The 20,640-nt window shown below is 35.7% G+C and overlaps 2 protein-coding genes across 9 annotated transcripts in view; one reads left to right on the top strand and one right to left on the bottom strand.

Moving 5' to 3' along the window:
* The window catches only part of LOC107219231 (carbohydrate sulfotransferase 11), a 36,261-nt gene extending 16,499 nt beyond the window's left edge, over nt 1-19,762 (top strand). For all 7 annotated transcript variants that reach the window (XM_046733499.1, XM_046733443.1, XM_046733388.1 and 4 more), the window contains 5 exons: nt 12,549-12,802; nt 13,716-13,956; nt 16,514-16,690; nt 16,824-16,981; nt 18,501-19,762. In XM_046733499.1, the coding sequence (XP_046589455.1) occupies nt 12,549-12,802; nt 13,716-13,956; nt 16,514-16,690; nt 16,824-16,981; nt 18,501-18,591 (921 nt within the window). In that variant the 3' untranslated portion in view covers nt 18,592-19,762. The remainder of the gene's footprint in view (nt 1-12,548; nt 12,803-13,715; nt 13,957-16,513; nt 16,691-16,823; nt 16,982-18,500) is intronic.
* LOC107219229 overlaps nt 1-20,640 on the bottom strand; it is a 43,176-nt gene that overhangs the window by 19,668 nt on the left and 2,868 nt on the right. The window lies entirely within an intron of this gene.

Raw genomic sequence — 20,640 nt, 5'->3', positions numbered from 1 at the left:
TTTTTTTTTTTTTATTATCTTACTTTTTTTCTCACGTCTTGTATACGTCTTGTAATAATCTGGAAAATAATTGTACCACTAAGAGGTCATATGTAGCTAGGTATATTATATGGATATATTTTTATGTACAGATTATAAGAGGTATACGAGATGTGATACAAAAATGAAAAGAAAAAAAAAAATGTCGTCACGTAATTTTTTCATATTTATATATCGGTCTAAATATCAATTGAACTGTGAATTCTGAATATTTTTATTCATTTTGCAATTCATCTAGATTGTAAAGAAAAAGCGTGCAAAATTAACGAACTCAACGTTACGCCTGAACTCGAAATTAATGTTTTGTAAACGAATGGTTCACGTTTTTTTTTTTTTTTTTTTTTTTTTTTGTTTTTTTCTTTTTTGGCGTAAAATGAGTGTCGGAGCGAAAATTTGAGTGAGAATTATACCGCGCAACGTATCCAAGCTTGAAATTTGTAAATTCAAATCCAGGCAAAAAAATATTGCTATTGTGCAGTATGATAGAAAAAATTTGTCACCCCGTTCCGTTTGTACTTGCGACATACGGTATATTACAAGTTTATGTCACTCTGAGTTGTCCTTCGTATTCTTACATTTTACACTGTTCTAGGCTCTGTTCTATAGAATTCATGGGCTATTCAAGCACAGAGGTATAAAAGTTACGATAAATTGCGATTTGCCGTTGACGGTTATGAGCATAAAATGAATATAAAATCCAATCACGTAAACCATACCGAAGGTTTAAAAGCAGGTAATAAAGGGAAGAAAAGTAACTCGTTCGTAGTCAGATAAGAAACTTCATTTTGGCATTAAAAGAAAACAATATACCTGTATACATACGTATGTCTTGTAATGTGTCGGAGAAGTAATCACGAATCGTTAATTTGTAGTTATATATATATATGTATATACATACGAGATATATTAGGGTGTTTCCGAAAAAAATAACTTGCGATTTTCCACTGTGGCAACCCGTAAAAAATTTGTTTGGATCAAAAGAAAGATTCTGTAACAACATGAGCGTTCTACGCTATGTGGAAGATCGCGTTCAATTGATTTTTCACATTTTTTTTTGAATTTGTGTTTCTGTCGTTTCAACGTTCGCGCCTGTTTTTTTTTTTTTTTTTTTTCTTTTTTCATCTTTTCTTGAAAAAAGTTTCCACGGAATATCAGCTTGATTGGTTATGGAAAAAAGTCGCAAAATGCGATTTTTGTGTAAAAAATAGTTAACGATCGATTAATTTGACCTGTTTGGACGATTTTTCCTTATTATCGGGCCAAAAAAAAAAAAAAATTCGACCGCGATAAACGTTGGATTATAGAGGATATGACTGAGAGCAACGATAATTTCTGTTATAATAAATAACATTGTATTCATTTTCTGACAAAAGTCGATTTTAACCTCCCCTTTGGTTCGGTCGTGCTTTTTCACGGCTTGCAATAATTTATTGCGCCTGATCTTCATCCTTTGTCAACGGTAAATTAAACTCTTCCGCTAATGCGACACCTCTTTCCGCTATGTCATTGAAGCTTTTGTGTGTTATCCATAACTCAGGACCTACGTCAAAAAAATCGAACTCCAAGTCGAATAGCTCAAAGAGGAGAAACGATTTTTTTTTTTTTTTTTCTTTGTAACAAAATGACTCACTTCTTTTTCAAGAAGTGCCGTCGAATATTTCTCGTTAATTTCAATTCGCATTGAAACTATTTCTGAAACCTCTCTATCTTTAATCAATTGAACGATTTTCAACTTGACAACATTCGGTACATTTTCATTTTACACAATCCCATTTTGTGACTCTTTTCCATAAAAAAAAAATCGAGCTCGTACTCCACGGATACTCTTTTTAAGATCCAAAATAACTTTTCATGGTTTTTTTTTTTTTTTTATTTTTTGTCCAAAACAAGCTTTTCAGGGTACGAGCGAAATCAAAATTTTCTTATACTGAAACACCTAATATATACATGCATGTACCTAAAATCGACGTATCGCATAATTGTTGTGCAACATGCAGGATGCAGCGTGTTGAGCGTATATATATATATATATATATATATATGAGTATTCATAAAACAGGGAGTAAGTTTATTAGCATGAAACGCGATACACACTGATTGCAGAGCGTAAAAATTTTCTTGGACAAACCGCCTCTCGTGCACATTTTGTAACGTTAGTTTTATTTACGTGCGAACCTTGGCCAAAGTCTCTGACGACGAGCGAAGGTTCTTTTTGCGCGTTTTAAAGCACCTACGTGTTCTATGATGATTATCTTCAACCCTGCAGCGAGCAGACGAGATACTGGATATATTATATGGCTACAACTTTAACGACAACTGGCTGCATTAACGATAACACATATCTGCGTAATATACACGTGTGATACATAACAGAAATAATTATGCAAGAACGATAGTCGTAGATAAATTTGATAGTTATTATGAGATTTCGAATTATTGAAAAAAAGAATTTTATTTTTTTTTTCGATATTTTCAAACACAAATTCATACACATTGAAGTTTGTGATTTGTTGTTTTTGTACTTTACATTACAGTTATTGTGAGAGATTTCTGTTAGAAATTCTATTTGATACTGTTTAACGGTTTTATCGATGTAATAGTTTATTTATGGGCACACTTTTCCGATTAGCGTGAAATTTTAAATATGTCAATCCAAGTCTCGTGTTACGAGCGATTTTTTTTTTTTTTTTATGCCTTCTTGGATTTATATTATTTCGTATGTTTCAAGAAGAAAAAAAAGTTGCTGTTCGATTTACAATCCAGTGATTTTTAATTGAAAAACGTTTAATGATACAATGAAATTCTATTCTGCACATGATTTTTATATTTAATTTCAATATGTATATATATATAATTTATTTCGTTGCGTAATGATTTTCAAATATTTTTTATACAATTTAAAGAAAAAAAAAAAAAAAAATGTACACCTATCTGTATCACGTGTTAATATATCAGGAAATCACATAAAATCGATGATAATAACAATGACGATGTTTTTTTTTCCCTCAAAACGTATTATTATAATCTGTGATAAAATTCCTAAGGCTGTGAAATTACAGATTTTAATCTTCCATGAAGATTCGCAGTTTGTCAAAAAGTTTAAAAAAATAAAACTTTCATCAATACGTAGCTATCGAAACTGTTATTACGATTATGCAAATATCACATCCAGCGATACACGAATAAATCAGCATCTTCATCTTCGCGATCGTTGGGCCGAATAATAATTGTTGCATTTTATAATGTTTTTAACGAAGAAATTAAATGGTAAAATTTGTAGAGCGCTAATAATAATACTAACAATAACAATAATAATAGTATTAATAATGGCAAAAACAATAATAATTCATTCGGTCGGAAAACAAAGTTGAAAAACTGTAAAGTCGACGACGAATGCATTCAGGGCTGCGGCATATTTGAAGTGCCTTCGATGCACCGATGCAACCGACGATCAATGAACGCACGAAACATTTTCACCGAGTCTCTGTACATCTATAACGTATACATTATCATGGGTATGCGATGAACAATTATTCTATGTGCAACCGTCGTGTAGCTAACGATAATCGATATGGTATGGAAGAATTTATACGCGTTTGAGGTTGAAACGAAGTTGCAAACTTCGGCCCTCTGATGGATTAAGGATGTAGGGAAGGTACAGTCCAGTCAAAGATGTGCAAAGACAGAATTATTATCGTGTAACGAAGGTTTGAAGGTACGAAACTGAAGTTAACCGAGTTTAAGTTTTGTCGAAGAAATAGTCTGTTGACAAAAAAATAGATAAGTTAATTAACAGAACGGTAAATTTCAATTGGAATGGTATAATTATTGACGACTTTGAAGAGATCCCATTATCGAGTCATCTCTAAATTTGAAGAAACAGCATCGTTTGACCGATTTTTATCGAGTATCGATTATTTTGTTCGTGAATGAATTTTCTACAAATTTATAAAATCAGATTTGGCAAAATCCGGCATTTGTAGCTGAAATTTATGGTGTTTTTAAAATTTTTCTATTCTCAGGAAACATTGTTTCAATTAAATTCGACTCCAAGAACTTCAGTTGCACTTTCAAACCATCGTTCTATCATATTTCTGCCTTAAAAACTCTTTGATTGTACTGTACGTTTCGTACATCCAACGTTTCGTTAATTAACCAACCTACAAAGTTATTGGCCCGATGGGTCTAATTCGTCTTCGGAAATCCTGATCATCAGAGGACTTGTGGGTCGATTCAAATTACTTCGAGCTAATTCGCCGACTGGCAATTTTTCCTAATTAAGATCGATGTAGGACTTGAGACAAAGTCAAATTGCTTGAATCAAGTTAGTAATTTTTCTTACATTAATAACTCCGCAATATGTTTCAAATAATTCATATTTTTGCGAAGAAATTCATCATTACTTTGATTAATTTAACAATATTTTATAGTTTTCAAATGAATTGTTATTGCAATTGTAATAATTGAAAATAAGTCTGATTACATTGACTGGACACCATTTAATTAATCTTCGTTTATGAATATTTTTAGTAACTTTCGACAACTCTGCACGTTTTATACTATAATTCTACGCACAAAATTGTAACGAAGTTTTTTTAGAAAATACAATTAATGGCTTTGCGTGGATGTCTTAGTTTTTGGTGTCGAGACGCTGAAGCACCATGATAATGAAACGAGGCAAAAAGTTGTTTATGCTTTATTTACATAATTTTGAATAATAATTGCGCGAAGTTGTTTGTTGGGATTAACACAAGCCAATCTCGAAACGTCTCGTTTTTCAAGTGTATATATATATATATACAAGGCGCTGTACACAAAAGCTTGGTTTACGAGCTTTTCCTTAAATTCCCCGTCGTCTTATAAATGCAATTATACATTTTTTTATAGGACAGAATGAAAAGCGCTCGACGTCGCTCGATCTCTTTCATCTTCTGCCATTACCGCTGTATTCAATTTTCTTTAACGATCTTCTCGACGCGAGAAACGTTTAATGCATCGCTCAACTTGATTATTCTTAAATTTTCAATTCTGCTTTAGATACAATACACAATGTACTATATAATCTCGTCGCATAATCAAATCGGCTCAAATGTTCGGCTCGAGACGAAAAAAAATGGTTCCAAAAACTCGTGCAATCGATTTTTAATTTTCTTTTAACTATCGCAAATTTCGGCTTTTCTTATTTTGCACATACGACCATTTATTCTGATTTTCTAGAGATTTGCACGTAGAAGGTGAAAAAATTTAAATACCATATCAAAAACCAACTTGATCGTAACGAGGTATGAGATTTAAAACTCCCGTGCATCGACTGGCGAATTGAAATTATATTGTTACGATGATTCGTTGTAATATTCAGTTGTCGGTCAGTTGACAATAAAAAATTGTCGAGGCGTCTCGAATCCCTGAATCAACCGTTTGAGACCTGCTAGTAAATACGCAGTGACAGTTCTGGAGATAGATTTCGTTACCGACACTAAGCCAAGACACGAACCTTTTTTCTAGGATGTTGGAAGGTGGGATATCTCCACTCTGGCTTAATTTATTAGCCGTCGGATCATTTCGTAGTTCTACCTTACTGGTAATTTGCTCCGCCTCACCATAGTTTCAGACTTCTTCGGGCAAAATCCCTCGATCTTACTCGATGACGTACGAGTGTCGCTAATGCAATTCCGGGATTTTGCTTGATGAGGGTTGAAACTATGATAGGGCAGAGAGCAATTCCGAGGGATTTTGTCCAAAGAGGATTGAAACTATGGCAAGGCAGAGCAAATTGCCCGTAAAGTAAAGCAACGGAATGATCCTATGATCGATAACGTCAGACAAAACGAGGATATTTCCCACCCTCGAATATTTTAGAAAAAGGTTACTCTCTTGGCTAAGCGTCGATAACGGAATCTGTATCCAGAACTCTGATTGCTTATCGACTCCTGCTCAGCCGGTAAATAAAAAGCATTATTTACTCAACATCCGTAAGACGCCTTTGACGATTGAAGCTTGATCTCGCAAAAAAGCTCGCAACATGCACAGTGAGAGGCTCAATCTGCCAAATTTCGACGTTTCCTCTCGTTACCGAATGCTTCTCGATCCCCCAACTGAACAGCTGTGGTCGTTGAAATTGCCTTATCGTTTCGCTGTAGATTTTAGATATAATTTAACGATCGGTTATTTATCCGTGAGCTCACTTCCTCGCTATCGCAATTCAAATATAAGCTATCGCTGAATCAACCGATAAGATTTCCAGGTGCGTAGTTTTTACCGATTACCAAAATCACCGACCAAGATTAAAGCGGAGTTATATTAGAGTGGCAAAAGGGATTGAACATCAACTGGGTGCGTCATGTTAAGAGCACCGGAAGCGGAAGGATTCGACATACGACCGGGTGTAAAACGTGATCAAACACAAACGTGATACAAAAAGTCACACTAAAACTATTTCAGTTACATCATAATTAGAAAAGTTACATTAATACAGGAAAAGATTTTGAGCTACTGAATTTCAACTGTGAACAGCTTGGTTGTATTAACAATTTCACGAGCAGAGAAATTACATTGTTTTACCATTTTCTGGCTTGAGAATTTTTCGGACGATAGGGACGTTGTTATTGATATTTTATCTCAAGGTGCACCATTCAAACCGTTGTTTCTTAACATTTTTTACTCGACTTTACGCCACGTGCATTCTTAATTAGAGTTCCAAGGTCAAACTCAGTACACTTAGCTAGCCGGAGGCCACCCTGACTCCATGATTGTCATCTCTTTCAACTTTTGCCTTATATAATATATATATATATATATATATAGTCCGAGGCACCGGGTCTTGGCAAAATTTCAAACGCAATGCAGCTTCGGTGGTTCCACAGCCTTTTCTTTGCGATCCAGTAGAGCTCCCGCTGTTCAAATTCACGATTTCAATCATTCTTTTCCGTCTTGAACGGCGAGAGATTTTTTTGGCTTCGTTTTTGTTTGCCGATATATATTATGACTTGCCAAACTTTGGGATACTATGAAATATATTATATTCACGTCTTTGAAAAGATTCTATAATGTGACCCTTATATATATATATATATATATATATTTTCTGATCTTTCCGCATTCTTGCCACCATCCAATTTCCACCCCGTAAAATTCGACGCTTTGAAACGAACGCTGGTGGAAATTTGATATTCTATACACCGTAACGTTCTTAAATAATGTCGAAAAATTCTTATTCTCTAAATCGCAACGGTGTAAAATTACGTTGTAATAACGATAAGAAGATTATAAGAAGGGTAAAACTCAAACTGGGAAACGTTCCGGGGATGACGAAAAAAAAAAGAAAAAAAAAAAAAATTGTATATATATAAGCCATACTTTATACGAGAAAAAGCCTTCGCGAGCCAATAAAATGATCGATGTTTCTCGTTTTCTCGTTTCTCCCTCTGCAGCGACCCCCGCTTGGCATTTTCTTTCCCTTCTCTCTCTCTCTCTCTTTCTCCCTTCCTCTTTCGCCCGACGACACGCGAGCAGACCAAAAAGCACGAAAGTAAAATTTCAACGGTTTACGTAATCGTCGTCGTCGACGAACATACCACCGCTTGATATCCTTTCCTATGCAGTGGCGTGTCCCACGTCGCGTATATACAGAGACTCTGCGGCCCCGCGGAATCAATAAACGGAAACCGCCACTCTCTCCCCCCCTCTCTCTCTCTCTCTCTCTCTCTCTCTCTTTTCTCCCCCTTCCTCTTTGTCTTTCTCTCGCACTCGAAGAGGAAGCAGGAGAGATTTTCCGCTAGATATCCGAACCTTGCAATATTCTTAGATACCCGTGCACCATGTACGAGATACCTTACATCTGCATGCCATGCACCGAACCAGCGGCACCTTGATTAAAACGTGTCCGCAATACTTGCAGCTGCGCTTGTTGGAAAAACTTTTGCACGGTCGAAATTCCCTGACGAAGAATTTTTCATCGCGGTTTTCTATGATTTTTTGTTTTCATCCCCTTGTATACCTATATATATACATATGTATATGTATGCGATGCTTTTCCACCTTACCGTTGCTAATCTTCTTGGCTTTTCACCGTTTTTCCTTTTGTTTTTATTCCTCTCTCGCATCAACGGTGAAAATCTATGTATTTACGTTATGAGTTTTGAAACTAGTTTGAAATCTCACAAGAATCTTGTACAATCATCGGAAATTACTCAAATTTTAATGATATACTCGTATTAAGAAATCTAACAAAATATTGTAAAATCATAAGAAATCTTGAATTTTGATGTCCTAAAAATCACATGAAATCCTGTTAAATCTTTTTGGGTATTTCCGGGGAAATTTATTGTGAAGTTTTGTATGAAATCTTGTGAAATGTTGTGAGAACGTTTCTATTCATGAAAATCTTTGTAAAATCATGTGCTAAAATCGTCAAGAGATTTTGAAATCACATAAAATCCTTGAAATGCTTACGTAATACGAAATATTTTGTAAATCTATTGAAAACCATTTAAATTTTATGAAATCCCTCGCAATCTATTGAAGTCTTATGAAAATCTTTAATATTGACATCTATTGAAATCTTTGAAATCATACGATATATTTCGAAACTTTGGGCAATGTTGAAATCTGTTCTGCGTAAAAAGTGATGAGCGATTAATGTAATGATGACCCCTCGCATGCGGATGTAACTGGTGTGGCTGAGAGCAATTGTCGTCCGATAGTCTTTGTCGCTCGTTGCGAGGCTGATGATAATCTTGACGTAAGAGATGAACAACGTGCATGTATTGCATATTATTTAACACTTGCTTCATAAAAAAACACGCGTCAAGCACACCGATTACTATCGAAACAAATCATGATGTGAAGATCAAAAAAATAAAATAAAATAAAAAAAAAAAAACGCTGCAGTATCGACAGCTGTGTAAAACGTTTTAAAATTTATCGATATTCCGAGAGTAATAATAATAATAATAAATGGGAGCGGATGATGAAGATTCACCGAACAGTGCATGGTCGCTCTCTGTAGACTTTGGTTTGTGTATTATGTGTATTTCTTTTCGAGGGAAAAAAATTGCGAGACCAGATTTCAGTTTCGTGTATAAACGGCAGACGAAACGAGCTAATAAACTTGTATGTATGTGTATACGTGGGTATAATATTCGCCGTGTGTTTACTTTGCGAATTCTTCCCCTCTGAAGCCTGACGGGAAGCGAATTAAAATAACGAGAAAGCCCGAGAGTACATTTTTCAGGGACCAAGAGAGAAGATTCGGAAATTTATTCTGATATTATTGCAACGTCGTGGGAAAATAAATTGATAAACAAACTTTTAAGCAATGTAAATGAAACGCAAATGCATTCGATAAATAAATTTGATTAATATATTGTATATATAGGCACCTATTATTATGCATATATATATATATATATGGAATCGTAAATAAACTTTGCAGTAATGATAGAAAGATATTTCTCATTCGTGCCAAGTGAACCATTGGAATTGACGCGATATCATTGATATTGAAAGTGTATTCATTATTCATGGTTTGAATGAATGAGAAATTTTCCGTAAGCGAATAGGTATAAATGGTTGAAAATATCAGGGTTATACGGTGGTATGAAGAAGGCGCCAGAGACACCAGAGAGGCGCCATAGAGCGTCTAAATTGGGCAAACTGACCTTTAGCTCCAATTTTAGCCGCGGCGTTATCTTGGCCCAGCATTTCCGGTGCCTCAAGAGGATACGGAATAAGGGCGAGAATCGAGGGGGTGAAAGGGGTCCGAGGCAATCATTAGCAGCTTTTAGACTAATGATAAACGCACACGAATAGGCGAAAAAAACGTCCGTGCAGCTTGTAATATATTATAATTAATAAATGATTGTCGGCGCTATCAAGTTAATTAATACGGTGATTAATTTCCGATTCGGGTGAGTGATAAAATCTGGGGATGAATTTTTTTTTTAATTTAGTTCGAACAGATATGATAACAAATTTGTACTGACGTGTATCAATGTTTTTTTTTTTTTATACCTTTTACAATCATTCGAACTTGACGATAAAGGTTTTTTTAATATGGAGAATGGACGACGATGTTTGAAAATATTGGGTATAATCAGATTCTTATAAGATTGAACAACTCGAAAATAATAACAATCGTTTGGAAATGCTTTTAATAACAAAATATATTTTTCAACTCTTTCTTTCTATAAAACGCGTAAATATTCGACGAAGAAAATCTAAAATATAATAAAAATATAGATTAAAAAAAAAATTACCACAGTGTGAAAAATTAATCAAATATGAACAGAAAATGTTACTTAGAACTGTTTCGGCCGGATTTTCACAGCTGTCTGAACCTGATGAGAAATTTTCAACATCGGCACAAATCAGCTAAGGCCTATAAAACAACAATTTCACATTTCGAGCAGTACGTTAGTTATTTTTATTTTTCAAAAATCATACCGACATCAGAAAATAATATTGAATCATTCGCTCGCGCGAAAATTATCCAAAATATTTGTATTAAATTGAACTTTGTCGTAAAATCGACTGTAACTTTTTTTTTTTTTTACAACGAATCGCTGCCGTGTCAACAGCAACATTTTCTGACATTTTTACACCGATTAGAGTTTATACGCGAAGACGCGAAAATCCCTGGATAAATTTTAAATAACGTCCAGGTTTATATACATATACCCAAGAGCCGTTCCTGTAAAATGCGCAGAGGAATTGGCTTTCACGTTTATTTTACCCTCGACGTTGAGAGAAAAGTTTTCACGGATTGTGCTATACGGACTCCGGGAATCTCGGAAGCTTTCCCGAGATTTAGCAAGGGTTTAATTCTTTACAAAAAGTACATAAAATTCTTTGCAACAATAATAAGGTGGTGGTTTTTTTTTTTAATTTTTTTTTGTAATTTTTTTTTAAATTTTTTCTTTTCCTACTTTCTGCACAATTTTGCGACTTCTATATATTTCGTAAACGACGTTCGCGGTGAAAGAAATTCCGGCGTTCAACGAATTATCGTCAACCTACCCTAGCGAAGTCCGACAGGCTTTGACCTTCTACATCAGGGCCAATTTTATCAATGCAGTTACGCAACCTGGAAACCCCGACAATGCTGCAAGGCGACAGAGGCGCCCCTCTCTCTCTCTCTCTCTCTCTCTCTCTCTCTCTCTCTCTCTCTCTCCCACTCTCCCACCCTCATTCTTTCTTTCCTTTTCTCCTCAAAGCGCAATGCAGCATCTTACGGTAGGTTACGCAACCGCGTATAACAATCTTGACACGAAGGCGTAATGGTGATTGATTTGCAAGAAATTTGAGGGCAGCTATTTACCTCCGTTTCATAATACACTGTATACACGTTTTATAATGCGAGTGCCCTATGCCTCGGCAAATTTAGGTCATGAACGTTACCGCGATGTTGGATACACGCTAAAAGTCAAAATGATCGCGATGGTAATTTTTTATACTTTTTTTTTTTTTTCTTTTGTGCGTGAAGGAAAAAATTGAAAGAATGGGAGACCAATTTTTTTTTTTTTAATATAGAACTGACAAGACAATTCAAGAAAAATTAAGACGTAGTTTATAAAATGATCAATATTTGTTTGAGTACTTCTTTTCGATATTCAGCTGGGTATATAATGAATAGAGGTACTAGAATCAACTCGTCAACCCTTTGCAACAGCATTCATTTTTCCCTGCAGTCAAATTCTTTGAAACTGGGTAAATAAGGGTTCTCGAGATCACTGATTTAAAAAATCGGGTCAAATCTGAGAAATTATCGAAATTCAAAATGGCTGATGTAATATGAACCACTTGGATTAATTTTTATATTTTCAGAGCACCATACGACGTGAGATTCGTTTTTAGCGACCCCGAAAACCCCCGAGTAACAAATTTGAAGCTAACCGAATCAATTTTTACATTTTCCGTCCACTATGTTGGATTCGCTATTTCGAATTTTGAAATTTTGACGTCGTGTTCGTTTTTAACGACCCTAAAAACCCAAGATTACCGAGTTCCACTTTTCTAGTCCCTATAACCTTTCCACAATTACATTTATTCTGTAAAAAGAAACATTTACAAGACTTTATTTATTTATAGCGCTCGCTATATTCGCGGACTCATCATAATTCCTCTTAAAACATAAACATTGACATCTCAGAACCTCAATTACGCAAAAAAAAAATGGTACCGATACCTCAAAAATTGAATATAAACCTTGAATAACCGATTCAAAAAAAAGTGTCAAAGGGTTAATCAAAGTCAATGATTATCATATCGGAAATGAGAAGAAGAAAACATGAAATATGGGGCTTTTTTCCATCCTGTCAAATTTGATCCCAACCTGAATCACTGCCATTGCACAACACGAACATTGTTTCGTCAGGGTTCACCGTCATCGGTGCAAAAACTGTAGACGTAACTTTTGATCCTTGTTTTACTTTCATAGTCAGATGCCGAGTTGGCCTCCCTAATTTGATTCCGCCACTCATGCCTAACCTCTGATTTTCCCAATTTTCAAGGAGGAGGCGAGGACCATCGAGGAGCGTATAATGGAGGAGGAAAGGTTGGTGGAAACGGAGTATCGACTAGCCGACAGGCGTAATTTCCTGGCGGAAAAGTGCGCGGAGGAGGGTTTGGACAAACCTGGAAACGACTCGCTCCACAAGCCGAACGCCTGGGAGTTCCTCGTTAACAGGCAGCATCACCTCATCTGGTGCAACATCTTTAAGGCGGCCTCAACCTCGTGGATGTACAACTTCAATCTACTTGCAGGGTAAGGTGATCTCGTGCCAAGAGATGTTGATTATCGATAACCAAGCCGACAAAGATGCGATACAGCATTCGTGTAAATACCTGTAACGCGAAAGCTCGAGCAGTACGTCATCCCTCGAACGACAATAGCGGCGCACCTTCTTGAAGGAGGGAAGGCTTTCGGGGACAAACGGAAGTGCTCTCATCTCGTCGAACCCCGCCATGTCCCTTTTGTATATTCTGCACCTTTTGTCATCGCTTTGATGGAAGCTTACGTAACACCTAGAAAGATGTCATGGATGGTACACTGTACGTGTGAACTGGGTTTGCTGATCACAATTCACTTGTATATTGTACCGATAACGATGTTTGTCGGTTCGGTCATTGTCCAAGTAGTTTACTCGATTAGGACTGAGAACTGGGATTCGGAGGGATCAGACCTTTGGGCAGTTGGAAATTTTTAGACCATTGATGAACGTTGCTTTGGAAGTCTCAGCTGCAGCTGAATGGTCACGATGCAAATGTAGTGATGCTTTTTAATCCAACACGTGTTCAAATTTGCCTCGAAATCATTTTCGACCATTGAAGGTCGCTGATGATGTTGAGTATTGTTTGATGACCGTTGAAAAGCTGGTCATGCTTGGTACCTGACGCAAAGATGAACAAGCATTCGAGGAAATCGATTGGACTGGAATAAAATATCCTAGAATTTCCCGATGCTTGCTAAGAAAAAATTCTCTTTATCGTTTCAACTAAGAGTTTTCAAATCATGAGGAAAGATAATTCGTGTACAATGTGTTTGAAAATTGCCGATGTTTGGTTATTTCACTCGAATTGAAACGAGAGAGAACGAGATTCCTGATCAAATTCCGTCGAAAATTTCACCTCGCAAATTGAATATATCACCATGATTCTTCATCTTACGAACTTTGCAGGTACAGCGCGCAGTTTTTGAAGGCGTCGAAGACAGTTCCGCTGACATTGGCACGTCAAAGGTACCCGAGACCAACGGCAAAAGAACTCGCGACGTATTTGAACGACAGTGTCAGTTTCCTGATAGTGCGTCATCCGTTCGAGAGACTTTTGAGCGGTTACAGAGATAAGCTCGAACAGAGTCTGCCCAACACGTATCACAGCAAACTTGGAGTGCACATTTTGTCGCATTACAGACGGAAGGTGAGTAATTTTTATAATTAAACTGGATTAACAATCGGAGGAGGGGGGGGGGGGGGGGGGGGGGGGGGGGTTTAAAGGAGAGATCAACACTTTTTCGCAATTCTTTGCTGATTGTCACGTCAATTTTAAATAGCTAGTTGTATCTTCATTTTGAGATTCGAAATTTGGAAATACGAAGTGAAGATTTTTTAAGCTCTTCGCATTGCAAATGGTTTTTGAACCGTTGCTACGATTTAAGTAAAATTTGGTAGACACTTTATTCCGGCACGTAGTTTTGCGTTTTAGGTAATGGGAATACTACGTATCAGCTGGAGGAATGTGTCGTCAATTTCAGAGGGTGATTAAGCCCCCGCTTAACTGAAACTCGAAGTAACAGTCAAGCCTTGTTTCGGCTCTTTTCAATTACCCGGTTTACGAGTGACGGGAAACTTAAGGGACCATCGAGCCGTTGTGAGCCCGAGATGATCCTGCACTTTGAAAACTTTTCCTTCAGTCTCAACTCAATTACCATACTAAACTCACTCGACGGAGCTGTCGGGTTATAAAGCCTAAAAGCCGGGATTCGTTTGCGTTTCTGAGGCATAAAAAAAAAATATATATATATATATATATATACGCATGTAAGAAAATCGTTAATACTTTGGAAAGTAACAGAAGAAAAAAACTTTTAAAGTTGTTTTCAAGGAATCATTTTACGTAAATCGTAGATGATTAATAAACGAGCGAAATTATGTAAGCATTGGTTTATCGAAATTAGGTAAAAAATACACGATTTCGGAATTTATAAAACGCAAGAATCTAATTTTAAAATTTTTCTGTGATGTGCGTTTCAATGAGCGGAATCGAAACGAAATTCGATAATAGAATTTATTCGAAACAGTAGTGAAGTCCGGTAATTTATCGACCGAAATTTTATCCTTGTTTTGAAAAGTTTATAATAAACGATAAAGTTACATAAAAATATTAGAGATAAGATGCTGTAATCGTTGCGAAAGAATGAAAAAGAGACTTGATCAGCCAATTACGAAAATCTTATTCGGCGAAAATCGCTGAGGAACATAATTAAGGAATAATAAAAAAGTAAGCGGGAGACGAAGTTCGCCGGAAAATTCGACCATATTATTTAAATGGAAAAAAAATAAACTCGGGGAAGTTTTATACATTAAAAGCGGTGTATATAACAGGTTTTTAAACCATGATGTGCCGTGTATCGATAATTATAAAGGGGTGAAAATGAAATTACGAAGCAACTCCGTCCCTAATTGACATTCTTTTCACACACCGGGTAGAAGAAGAGTGGAATTACTTGATTCGCAGGGGATCATGCCTTATTATACACGATTCATTGTCGGTCCACCAGCAACGACGGCTAATCAACCTCGTAAATAATAATAACAAGATCACCGCTGCAGAATGTAGTGTTTAATTTTTTTTTTTTAATGCAAAAACAAGACCAACGACAACCACAAGTATCCAAAAGGGGGAATTATAAGCAGCTCGACTATTCCTTGACCTGATTTTTCATCCCTCAAAATTACGAGCCACGCTGTTCATTCGAGTGGATCGAAATTCAATTTTCATCCTCTGCCTTCACGTTTATTCTACACATTTAATATATTCATGTATATGCCACGTCCTCCGGACCTTAGATTCTTTTCCCACACACTTGCAGCTACCTTCTATCCTGCATCCTCTTCTTATCATCGCCTCACCGCCCTCGGTTTCCGTATCGCATCAGCAGAAAAGCTCCCTCTACTACTGCAACTAGTCTTTAAAGTCATCTTCCATTTAGCCGATTTAACGAATATTCGCATGTTTCTTGACATTCGCATTTGCAAAAGTCGTGCGAATATATTGCGAATTTGATTGTCACAAATACTTCATACTTTGCTTATAAAAATTGTGAAAATAATATTAAATAAGACAAAGGACATTGGTTTGACACTGAACTTTTGTCATAAATGTTTGTCTCCACGTTTGAATTACACTCTAATCTAGAAATTATTTTGTTTCTTTTATCAATTTTTCGTTAAATAATCAAACAAACAATCGGCTTGGTTCGGATCAGCTCGGCTATTTCCAAAATAAGATTCAATCGGTGCTAACGTGTGCCGTGTGTAACTTGCAGTCAATTGTCAATTTTTAGCCGTGGAGAAACGGCGACAGATTTAAAAATGAATATTCGCATTCGCGATAACTTGAATATTTACATTCGTATCGTCACTGCGTCCATTCGTCCAACATCTAAATTCACCTTTCCTCCCTTTTTCTTCCTCCGCATCTTCTCATTTTACTCTCCGTATCTTTGACAATAAATCAAATATATGCAAACATTCAATTTCTCAACAAAAAAAATTCCTCTCATTCCTCCCAAAAAACATCGCTGCGGGAAGATTTCGCCGACCAATGAGATTGAATTATTTGGCGCATGCGCGGTCGATTTTCAAGTTTCAAGATATTGTCGCGATATAACTCGACGGTGTTTTTATTTATTTATTTATTTATTTATTTATTTATTTATTTATTTATTTATTTATTTATTTATTTTTCTTTTCAGACGGCAAGCGGCGGTCGCCAAGGACCAAGATATCCGCTCTTCGAAGAATTTGTCAGATGGCTTTTGTGCGAATGGAAAGCCGGCAACGAGTTGGACATGCACTGGACACCGATTGCCAATTTTTGCACACCGTGTCAAGTGCGGTTCGACGTAATAGCGAAGTTCGAAACACTCCACGTGAGTTGAAATTGGGAATTTTGAAATTATTTTCGGATTTCGTTTCACCTCAAACTTACGTCACGGCGAAAGGTTGCGGTTTTTTTTTTCCTCCTATTTTTTGTGGTTTACAAGACATATTCTTTGTTCGCAGGACGATCAGAATTATCTGATAAAACACGCTCACTTAGATCACGTCATAAAACCGGAGTGGAAAAACCCGACTCGCGGTACGCAGACGAAAAACGCTGTCAAAAGTTACTTCACGCAGCTTACCAAATCTCAAATCCGAGATCTCTATCAAATGTTTAGGTAATTATCAAACTCCATCATTTATCACCATCGTTATTAATACCGTGCCAGATTTATTTTTATTCTCGTCGAAAAATCGTACTTAGAAAATAAAATGAATAAATCAATTGTTCCGTCAACTTTTTTTTATTTTTCAACGAAACAAACAAAAGTTTTATCGTGAAATTTTTTGATTTACTCTCGTTTTGCTCCGCATACTTACAAAATTTCGTTCTTCTTCCAACTTTCTTTCCACTTTCTCTTTCTTCGTATAATATCAAGCTTTTTTTCTTTCTATAAGTTCATTTTTTATACAAGAACAAAATTACAGCTCGTGTTGAAGGGAGCATCCGGTAAAATTGCTGAGTCCAGAATTTTTCAATAGAAATAAATGCGCATCTAATCACTTGTTTTTGGGCCTTAGAGACCACGAACAACCAACTCAAAATCGAAAATTTTTTTTTGGTAATGCGTGTTTCGGTCTTTGATAAGGTTCAGACTACGCGCTCTTAATTCTTTTGAGTCATGCATAAATTTGAGATTTTTGACGGAAAACTTAAAACCTATATTTTGCCCTTTCTCTTTCGATGTTTTTGTTATTATTGCCAAAACAAAATATTCGTAACTTCTTCCAATTTTCTTGGTCAATAATAATTGCGATTTGAGTCTTCGGAGTCCAGAAAATTTACCGTTTTACGTTCGACCTGCAGCGATGAGTGAAAAATAATCATCGATTCAGGAAATTCGTTAAAGTTTTCCACTTGGGAATTATAAGTACTTGGGAGTTGGGGTAGCGGTTTGTTTTATCGGCGTTCATTCAATGCAACCTTTCAAGAGTCTACAAAAAAAAAAAGAATGGAAAATATTGTCCTTCTACTTTCCGAAACCCTTCAACTTTCCGAGACATTATAAGAAAATAAATTTAGCACCGGGTATACTGTACATAAAATATTATGAATAACTAATCGACAGTTACATTCTTGTATTTTACATGATACAGAAGACCTCAAACTCTTCTTCTTATGCATCAAAATTATATTCACATTGACGGATTAAATATCCGACAACTAATCGATGAGCGGTAATTAATTTGTCTGCGCGAAAAAGAAGGCATTTCATTTAAATTATACAAACCAAACGGTGTTCGAACGCGTCAAAATGATGCTAATTAATTTTTCAACGAACACGGAGAGATGCGAGCAAATCTGTTTTTTTTTTTTTTTTTTTTTTTTTTTATTGAAACACGTAGCTGGTTTTAGATTAAAAACGTAACAATCAAATAAAAATGATTAATTGATTGGGCTTGACGTGCGAAAGCGTTGACCACAATTTTCCTGACAAAGAAGAAGGTGGGAAAGGGAGTGAAAAAAAAAGAGGTATAACAATAGAACGCGAAAATCGATGTTAGACTCATTGTTCGAGATACGTGAACGTGAAAATAAGGAATTAGAAAAAATCTCTCATTACGGTAAAAAATTAACTGTGTTTTTTAATCGCCTGTTTATTTTTTGTTTTTTTTTTTTTTTTCCTTTCATTCTAGATACGATTTCATCCTGTTCGATTATTCGCCGGACGGTTACTTCGAACTTGGCAGAGAAGACGACGCGACGACTTTGTCGCCAAATAATTAGGGACGAGACTTGAAAAATCGCATTCGCTGTGAAGTGGATTACATGATGGTAGAAAAGAAGGGGTGAAAATCAAGATTAAGAAAACGGGGGAAAAAACAAGCCGAGAAAATTAAGGGGGTAGAAAAAAAAAATAATTGGAACGCTGACCGACTCGCGACTGTGGAGATATAAGAAAAAGAAAATGCGAAAACTGCCGGCTCCTAGACGTGAGAGAAAAGGGGGAAAATATCGGAAAGACGGGGTGAAATTAACGCAGGATACCTGTCTTCCACTTCTATCGATTTCACCCTTCCCAGACAGCTAACTCAAGCACTAAAAATGCTTAAACGGGTTTCCCCCTGAAGACACGAACACTTTAATTAGGAACAAAAATATTTTCCCCCACGAAACGGTTTCCGAGAGAAAAGTAGAGAGTAGAAATATGCTTTATCCAAAGTAACGAGGTGATGAACAAAAAGATGGAATGAAATTTAATCGAAGTGCAGAAAAATTGATCCGTTGAAATAATAAAAATTTGAAACACGTGAACGTTATTTAATTGTAAGTTTTTATCCGTAGCCTTAATTGATCGATCAAATTACCATCAAAAGGAACAACAAATATTTAAAAATTTATTACCACCGATTTGAATTCTCTGTCACTGCAATCATTGTATAACGTGTTTCGGAATACGATTTAACATCTGAACCGGTAAAAATAACCTCTCCGCGTTGAGAGTAAAAACGCCGGTAAAAAAAAATTTACTACAAACAAAATGAAAAAAAAAAAAGAAAATGTTATTGCCGTTATATAATACGTAACAATGAATACACAAATGTATACACATCAAATGCATATGAAATATGAGTAACTAATAGCAATAATAAATTAGGAAAGGCGAAATTAAACCGGCTACTGCACGATCATATTTTAAATATTATAAGGTTGAATTTACACAGTTTCGTTAATCTTCCACGAGTGTGACGTGTATTTGTCTGTGTGTGCGTGTGTTAAGATAATTTTCAACCGTAGACTTTGCAGTTCAATGGTTCGTTGAAGAAAGAAAAAAAGAATAACAATTAATAAATACCACCGTATGAAACTGCAATTTCTCACCGACAACGAATACAGAGAACGAAGATTGTGCGCGTTGGTAGAATAAATTTGAAAAAAAAAAAAAAAAACAAATCAATCTGCGATATACGTACGATCTACGTAATATAGAATTACACATGTATAAATAAACAGGATAATTTTCAACAGCTTATTGCGTATAACTGCATATACTTAACATCTTAAATTACGGATAACGAGTGCGAATATACTGTATGCATAAAAACACTGTATAACACAATATTAACGTGCAGAATTTAGTCCAATGCTAACAAGTTGGTTGCACGCAGTTACAGGTGTATACAATATATATATATATATATATAAAATATGCAGACACACACATATAATACGTATTACATATTGTATAAATTGAATACACACAACTGTATTATATCCATTCCATAATGAGGCTTTAAAAAGCGATAATATAATTATACGGAATGATGCTGAAAGGAACCGAGGCTGTTCCGAATAGTTATTTCCCGACGTTCGGTATAAATTATAATAATTCCGTGAACGACGACGAAGTGGAAAGAACATTCAACCATTTCCGAACTTTTTGGCATCGATGATAAAAATAGTTATAATTATAGTAATGATAACAATAATAATAGGAATAATTTGAATTATATTAAGGATAAAAAAGTCGCGTTGAGATATATAAATAAACAAGCGTTCGGTGCTATCTACATAGCTTGGTAGGTGATTTCGTAATTTTAGATACCTGATTGAATATGCCTATATTAATACCCGTGGAACTAGGATATTTAAATAACAAACACAAATAAAAAATGTATTATACTACGTAACGTGTAACCACTCCAAATCTGTAAGGGGTCCAAAATATTCCTTCCCTGACCTTTCGTAATTGTTGAACACTTTAAATTACACCACGTATAATCGAGCTGCAACGAATCTTTGACAATTTTTCAACCAACATGTACTCACGGCGTT

The sequence above is a fragment of the Neodiprion lecontei genome, chromosome 1, assembly GCF_021901455.1.
Source record: "Neodiprion lecontei isolate iyNeoLeco1 chromosome 1, iyNeoLeco1.1, whole genome shotgun sequence".
NCBI lineage: Eukaryota > Metazoa > Arthropoda > Insecta > Hymenoptera > Diprionidae > Neodiprion > Neodiprion lecontei.
Note: the sequence above shows the minus strand (reverse complement) of the source record. Positions and strands in the feature narration are given on the sequence as shown.